The 8,649-nt window shown below is 39.0% G+C and overlaps 1 protein-coding gene across 1 annotated transcript; it reads left to right on the top strand.

Annotated features, from left to right (window-relative positions):
* Positions 1–661: 661 nt before the first annotated feature.
* LOC115576498 (SLAIN motif-containing protein 1-like) lies at positions 662–6,220 on the top strand. Its single transcript, XM_030409042.1, is given in 5 exon segments — positions 662–709; positions 5,611–5,641; positions 5,723–5,934; positions 5,937–6,025; positions 6,145–6,220. Coding segments are annotated over 5 exon segments (456 nt in total).
* Positions 6,221–8,649: the final 2,429 nt, after the last annotated feature.

The raw sequence follows: 8,649 nt of genomic DNA, 5'->3' as shown, positions 1-8,649 counted from the left end.
CAGAACATCAGCTGCTATGGCAAGCCATTTTAACATTTAATCAAACCACACTCATATCTGTAATTACATTTTAGATCGCCATAATAGCATTTCTCCTACTCAAAATGTAATTTTGACTAGTCAGAATGGCAATTAGAGATATCTGCAATCACACTCTGATTAGTAGAAATTTTATTTCAAGATATCTAAAGCTTTATTTCTCCTAGTCAAAATTCAATTCAAGATATCTTTAAATCCCTAAAAAGTACAAGTGGCCGTTTTAACATTTATAATAATAATAATAATAATAAACTTTATTTCTATCGCACTTTTTAAAAACAAGGTTTACAAAGTGCTTTGACAGACAAAGCAAGAATACAATTTACAATTACAAAGGACCATAAAATCGCTCGCATGAAATGGTTGAAATAACATTGGTAAAGTGGGTGAGATAAAAGATATGAAAATAAAATAAAAATATAACGAAATAACAGAAATATAATAAATAAAATAAATAAAATAACACAAAAACAAAACTCAAAGACAAAAAATAAACATACAAGGACCACATCACATAAAGGCAAGTCTATAAAAGTGAGTTTTTAGAAGTGATTTAAAAGAATTTACCGATCCTGCAAGCCTTATCTCCTCAGGCAGGGCATTCCAAAGTCGAGGGGCCCTTATGGCGAAGGCACGGTCCCCTTTAGTTTTTAGTCTCAACTTTGGAACGGTTAGGAGGGCCCTGCCTGAGGATCTAAGGCTACGAGCTGTTCATAGGGAATTAAAATATCTGTAATATAGCTCGGATCCAGACCTAAGCATGCTTTAAAAGTGGTCAGTAAAATCTTAAAATCAATTCTAAAACAGACAGGGAGCCAATGGAGGGAAGCTAAAATTGGAGTGATGTGTTGACGTCTGTTAAAACATGTTAGAAGACTAGCTGCTGAATTCTGAACCAGTTGGAGGCGAGAGAGAGATTTCTGATTAATGCCGGACAAAAGGGAGTTGCAGTAGTCTAATCTGGAAAAGATGAATGCGTGAATTACTTTTTCCAGATCGGGGGGTGTGAGCATATGTTTTATTCTGGAAACGGAGCGAAGTTGATAGAAGCAGGACTGGACCAGTTTATTGATATGAGGGATGAAAGTCAGCTCTGTGTCAAAGAGTACACCTCGGTTTCTTGCAGTTGGTTTTATGTTGACGGAGAGGGGACCAAGGGCTTGCTTACATTAATTTGATGACTAATATTGTAAGGGGGGGTGAACAATATGATTTCAGTTTTGGTGTTGTTAAGCTGTAAGAAATGTTGGGCCATCCAACTGTTGATATCTTTAAGACAGTCTAAGATAGCAGCTAGGCTTCCAGGGTGACCGGGCCTCAGCGGAAGGTATATTTGTGTGTCGTCTGCATAGCAATGGAACGATACATTATGGTGTTTAATAATCTGGCCAAGTGTGAGCATATAAATAGAAAATAAAATTGGGCCTAAAATAGAACCTTGTGGTACACCACAGGTAATTGAGGTTGTAGATGAGCAGTAATTACCTGTGGTGACCGAGAAAGTTCTGTTTAAAAGGTAACAATAAAACCAACTAAAAGCAGTATCCTTGATGCCGACCCAAGTTTTCAGGCGGTCTAATAAAATGGCATGATCAACAGTGTCGAATGCTGCACTTAAATCTAAAAGAATTAAAATCTCCCCTATCTGCTGCTAAAAGAAGGTCCTTGGTTACTTTGAGGAGGGCAGTTTCTGTGCTGTGTAAAGCTCTAAAACCTGACTGGAACTTCTCAAAGATGTTGTTGTGAGACATGAAGGCTAAAAGTTGCATAGAAACTACTTTCTCTAAAACTTTGGATAAAAACGGAAGCTTTGAGATTGGCCTAAAATTATTAAGAACAGAAGGGTTGAGGTTTGGTTTCTTTAAAAGAAGTTGGACCACAGCATGTTTATAAGAGTGTGGGAAAGTGCCACTTTTCAGGGAGCTGTTAATAATCATTAAAATACTGGGTCCAACAGTGTCGATAACCTCTTTAAGAAATTTGGTGGGGATAAAATCAAGGCTGCACATAGCTGGTTTCATTTGCGATATGAGTTTCTTTAAAAAGGGGAGTTAGACTGGTTCAAAGCAGCTAAAATAACTATGGATGACTCTGCTGGTCTGTAAAATTCGGTCTGGGGGGGAGATGTTTTGCCTGATATCATTGACGCTATTTCTAAAATAATTTAAGAAGTCCTCACACCTTTCTTGAGAGGCATCGAAGGGGGGAGTGGAGGAGGGGGAGGTTACTGATTCAATAACTTTAAATACAATTCTGGAGTTGGAGTGATTTACTAAAATTAATTTAGAAAAGAATGAAGTTTGTGCTTCTTTAACTGCTTTTTGATAATTTGTCATGGCTTCTTTCCGGGTCTGATAAAACACATGTAAGCCTGTCTTTTTCCATTTTCTTTCATTTCTCCTGCAGTCTCTTTTCATTGCTTGAGTGTGGTTATTTAGCCAGGGTTGCAGTGCTCTAAAGTTTTTTTTGTTTTTGGCGATGACGTCCAGGGCAGACTGACAGGAGCGGTTAAAAAAGGAGGCCAGCTCCTCTGTGTTAAAATCAGAGTTAAAAGCAGTCAAAGAAGCACTAAACAGCTCTGAAAACTTGCTAGCTGAACTGGTGTTAAAAACCCGGCCACGCATTTAATAGCTAGACTGATATGTAGGCCTATTGCATATATCTATAATTCAATTCTTCCTTGTCAAAAATCATTTTGACTAGGAAGTAACCAGTTGTTACTAGTCATAATTTTCATTTCAGATATCCAAAATGAAAAACTATTCCAGATATCCAGAATGTAATTTTGAATATCCAAAAATACATTGTGACTAGTAAAAATGTCATTATGGATATCCACATTATATATACATATGTCTACAATTGCATTTTTACTAGTCATGATACGAATTGTGGATATCTGTAATGACATTTTTACTAGTCAAAATGTATTTTTGGATATTCAAAATTACATTGTTTTCCATTTTTGATATCTGAAATGAAAATTATGACTAGTAACAATTGGATTGAAGATATCTGAAATGAGAGTTTTTCCTAGTAAGAATTCAATTGCAGATATCCCGAATGTAATTGTGGATATCTGAAATTGAAAGCCCAATACACATGAATGGAGAAAGTGACGTAATTTGTCCTAGGAAAAATGTAATTGTGGATATCTGAAATGTTCTTTTTGACTAGAAAGAATTGAATTACAGATATCTGCAATACATATCCATTCTAGCTATTAAATGTTAGAGCGGCTTGCCAGAAGCTGCTGAACTTGGATCAGTCCACTAGATCAGTGGTTCCCAACCTTTTTTCCTTGAAGCCCCCCTTGCCTGTGTCGAAGACAAGCCAGCCCCCCCCCCAACCCCAACCCGCATACACTGAAAGAATAAAGTGATTAATTACAAACTTTTACTTGCAAAAATAAAGAACAGTTGTAGGTTTTTGCTCGTATTCTCCTTGGTTTACAATGTATATAGATACATTTCTTCCTTTTTTGTGTCATCAGATGTATCACACACAAACACACACACACAGTTTACCTACCTACCTGCCTACCTCATGGGGGTGTTGGTGATAAATAGCTTAATGAATTTAAATGTGGACCAAAAATACGTTCAATTTGGATTATACAGACTTTTGATTATCCAGTTGGGTGTGTTATTGGGATTTTATATATTTAATGTGCACAAATATAATTTTGGTAACCTCACAACCTCAGAGCAGACAAAGTTGTGCGCCCCCCCCCTGCGATCTCTGGCGCCCCCCTAGGGGGGGCCCGGACCCCAGGTTGGGAACCACTGCACTAGATGACGTCATGACGCTGTGGCGGAGTCAACACACATGTTTCTCTGATATCTTTTAATCTAAAAGGGTCAATCTGGTCATCTGTTTATTTAAAACATTCATCTGCAAAGTAAAAATTAGAATCTCTTCCTCTGAGAAGTAATCAGGAGCAGAAATACTCGAGTAACGTAACGGGCTACTTTAAGTACTAACACTGAGAGCCGACGTGTTCCTGCTGACTGTTACTCAGTGATGAAATTATATTTGTATTAATTAAATAAACTTTCAGACTCCTGGATGTCCTCTTACTGCCTCCTCATCAGTCCTGGACTGTAAATACAACCACAGATTATTCACCGACACCAACAGCTGCTCTCCAGCCGCGTTTAGTGCGTCAGACAGCGGGAGAGCGGCGGCTCGTCTCGGCCTCCTCCACAGGCTAATTCAGGCAGACAAAATGGCGGATGTGTGTCCGGACGCTCCGAGTTTAAACTTGTGGGTTTGGAGAAATAAACGAACCGAGCTTCACTTGTTCTGCTGTTTCTGGTGTAACAATGAAAAGTAGAGCTTGTGTTAGCGACTCGAACATGTCAGATTCATTACATTACCTTCAGCTGGAGGTTCAGACGACCAATACAGGTGCGTAAACACACCTGTGAGAGAAAGTGAAACTAAACTTCGAGGAGGAAACACCCAGAGGGGCGTGTGACTGACTGGGAGTCTTCCTGTTAGACTGAGGGGGCTGCAGCACGACCCACAACGAGCCGAACACATGCCGAATTTACCAGAAGGCCGAACTAATGAAGAATCAGTCACAAACAGCTTCACGGAGTTTATAAAGTGTCTCCTAACTCAAAAACTCACTAAATGGAGAGATTTCATAAGGGAGTCTGGGGGTTGTCTTTCTCTCTTCGCCTCCTGGCTGTTGATGTGACTTGTAATATGTTGGTGTTCGTGTTTGTCCTCTGCTGTCATAAAAAAAAAAAGGTCTCAAATTGTTGTAAATGATTGTTAACAACCACAGGAAGCATCTAAAATGTGTGCGGGACAATCTAACGAGGTTCTGGAGGTCCACATCTCAAATCAACAGACTACATGTCAGTTCATGTGTTCTGGTTCCTTTAATATGAAAACAATATTAATTGTTTGTAATTTCTCCTTGACAAATATTCAGAAATTAATTTGATGACTAATTGTAGTAAAAGTACTCAATTACTTTCCCCCAGCGCACTGACAGAGACAACATGATGATGATACCAGTAGAATTTTATTTTCAGCTACTTTAGCAGAGGAGAAACATTTCAGTGATTGTGTGTCGTGTTTTCAATCATCTCATCTGATCTGATCTCATGTGTGTGCTGATCCAATAACAGATCAATACATTCATACGTGTTGAAGAAACAGGTTTGCTGAAGTTGTGCTGTTGTACTGACTACTTAAACTGTGTGGCAGCTCTTTATTTACTGCAGCAAAGGATTGTGGGTATTTCTACCACTCTTTATTCTGAACAAACAGATGTGGGCCTCAATAAGTTTGTCCCTTTTTTATTAAAAATCAGCTGAATTACACAGGGATTGAACCCACAACCTCCAGACTTCACAGCATCACTTCACCATCCTGAGCTGATGAAACAGTCTTAAATGAATCACTTTCTTTGAGCATTTCACTTCTTTTGAGGACAAAATAATTGTGTGAAAACCTCGAGAATTTGAACTCAGAACTTTAACAGTGGAAGCGACGTCATCAGATACTCGTCCTTCCTTTCTCACTGGTTCCGACTCCAGCCAGAGTTTTGATTAGTCCAGCGGGCTGACTCGACTGCAGTCCTCCAGTAAGACACCTGCTCCCTTCTAATAGTTTAATTAAAGTATTGTTCAGCAGAAAGGATGACTGATTGTCTTTTCCTTCTCAGTCCCCTCCCCCGGACAGCTGCAGAACAGAGTCCAGAGCGTTGGGAACTTCCCCTCCTTGTCATGTCAAACATTAAAGGCCACCGCCTACATCAGCCCCACAATCAAGGGCTCGGCCTCCATGCCGACCTCCACCAGCCTGCAGTCTCTGAGCGGTGGCGGCGGCGGCACTACTAGGGGTAACAGCGGGGTGGGCAGCGGGGTGGGCAGCGGGCCACTCCCCGCAGCGGTCTGCCCCGCCCCGCCTCCTTTGTTGGCACCCCAATCTCCACCCCTCGCAGCAAGGTGGCCCAACCAATACGAAGGTAAACCCTAGTTTCTATTTAACACCTTTGCTTTTACAAAATGTGTCTTTTAGATAGCAACATCAGATCTTATTTAGCAGCCCTTTAAACTTTGACTGATCTCTTCTTGGTTTCTTCAGTTTACTGACTCCTCAAAAGAGCTTGTCCACCCTCAGTGCCCTTCGTGAAAGCACCTGGAGAGACGGCTGCTACTGATGAGCCCTGGGTGCAGTAGTGCAGTGGCTGCCCCGCTGGCTGGGGTAACTCACTACACCTCAACGTTTTTGAATGGGGGGTTTTGACCAAAAAGTAAACTGTTAACTTCACCTTAAATCTGAGATCCTGCATAGAATAGCTCAAACAGCGGAGGTGGTCTTCACGCGTCGTCAATCCGATTCTATGCAGAATTTCTTCGGGGAAGGCGGGTTGTCGTTTAGTTTTTCTTCTGGATTTGAGTGAGTTTGGTCCGTGCCAAGTCGCTCCCTGTTGCTCTTGTGCAATAAAACCACTGTCTTTAGGCTACCAGTGATACTAACCTGCTGAAGAGGGCTGCCAGTTTTTATGATACAAGTCTTCACAATACTGTATTTATTTATTTATATATTTATTATTTTGAATCAAACGTTTTTGACTAATCAGGTGTGTTTTCCCTTCTGGCAACAAGCCAATGATGCTGCTAAAAACATGTAATCAGTCCCTGTTCGTTTTTGGGCACATTTGGTCAAATTTTTACAAGACGTTAAAATATGTATTCATGTACAAATCTTAACTATTAAGTGTGCATACATTATAAATATATATTGATGCAATATTATTGAATTTTAAATGTGAATCTTGACCAAAAGGAAAATGTTTGAATGTGTTTACAAAATTGTCTCACCACAGACTTTGTGCATATTAACACTTGACCTATAAAGGGATCTGTTCTTGTTGCACTTTGTATACACTTACTGATATTTTTATGTTCTGTTTACTGATGTTTGCACTGCTTTTACTTTGTATCTTCTGGATTTATGGGGGAAAAAAAATGTTAATTAAGTGTTTTGGGGGGAGATTTCACAGTAGTACACGGCATAATGTAGCACCCTCTGTTTGTAACATCTGACTTGTGTTTTTCACATTTCACAAAATCCCGACACTTTTGTTACTGAGATGGACTGAATGAGTGGAACATTTTAATAAAACACACTGAATTAAAGATGATTTTGTTCCTCACTGCTTTATGTTGAAACTGGATTTATATAATCTAATCAGTATGCAACAAGAGAGGATGGTTGATGACACATTTCAATGTTGCCATCTAGTGGTAGAATTTCAGACAGCTCACTGTGGGTTTAATACAAATGACTGCAAAGTATTCCCCCAGAAAGACCGCATGAATATTACATAACTTAAATCTGAACCCGGTGATTTGTAAAGAGCCCTGCTGTTAGACTGTTATGTGAAATATGGAGGACAAAAGGAGACTTTTCATGATTCAGTTTAATGTATAAAAATACATACTGAAAAATGACCACATAAATAGGGAATAACTAATAACTGGTTTGTTTTGTAAACTTTATCACCAATAAAAACTGTTTTTTGTTTTTTAAAGTAACCAAAAATACTTTTTCCAGATCCACACCAAAAGTTAATTGGTTCGATTTAGGACCAAAACCGATCCTCTAGCAAGTTTCATAAAAATCCGTTAAGTAGTTTTTGTGTAATCCTGGTAACAAACCAACAAAAAAATGGACACAGACAAAATCATAACTTCTTAGGCAGAGATAGTAAATATTTTGATTTGAAAAATGACCAGGTGTCATTTCTACACAGTAGTGTGTTGTGAAATAAAGAAGTTTTTTGTTTTTTAATCAACGTAGTTATTAATGTATTTATTGAGACAAAAGTCAAAAATCGCAATGTTGAAGTAAGTGAGAAAACAACTACTGGATGTGTCACTTTATCAAGATCCACACCAAAAGTTAATTGGTTCAATCGTGGGCCAAAACTCATCCTCCAGCCAAGTTTCATGTAAATCTGTTTAACAGTTTTTGTGTAATCTTGGTGACAAACCAACAAAACAAAAAACACAGAAACTCTGATGCTTGTTTCGCTCCTGCAAAGACTTTTTGGACAACAAATTATCATTTGGCTGTGACATCAGAATTTAATGTGGAGTTTCTGAACAAAAGTATACAAAATTTAGTATCACAAAGGTTGTTGTGATAGTCGAGCTTCGGCTGCTGAAAGTTTCACCAGATTGATTTATGTAAGGACGTGTTCGGGCTGGGAGCAAAGAACCACTAGAAGCAGAATTTGAGATCGACGGCTGAAATGATGTTTTCATGCTTGTAAATGTTTGTTACACTGCTGCCTTCAGACTGTGAGGTTGTGGGATTGATCCTCTGATAATCTTTATGTTGTAAAAACCAAATTATTGCTCTCCTGCACATTTAGTTATGTTATATATACTGTGAACTGAGTTTATTGTGTCGTGAAATAGCTCAATAAGATGAGATGCTGCTGCTCTTCTTCTGAGGTTGAGGGATCAAATCCTGGCTGGTCCATCAGGGTGTTTTGAGCTTAAAAGCATTTTAAGAGGACATATCGGTAAAATCCTCAGCTTCACCAGGGCTTGAACTCACAACCTCAGATCTTCTGCT

Source organism: Sparus aurata, chromosome 24 (assembly GCF_900880675.1).
Source record: "Sparus aurata chromosome 24, fSpaAur1.1, whole genome shotgun sequence".
NCBI lineage: Eukaryota > Metazoa > Chordata > Actinopteri > Spariformes > Sparidae > Sparus > Sparus aurata.
Note: the sequence above shows the minus strand (reverse complement) of the source record. Positions and strands in the feature narration are given on the sequence as shown.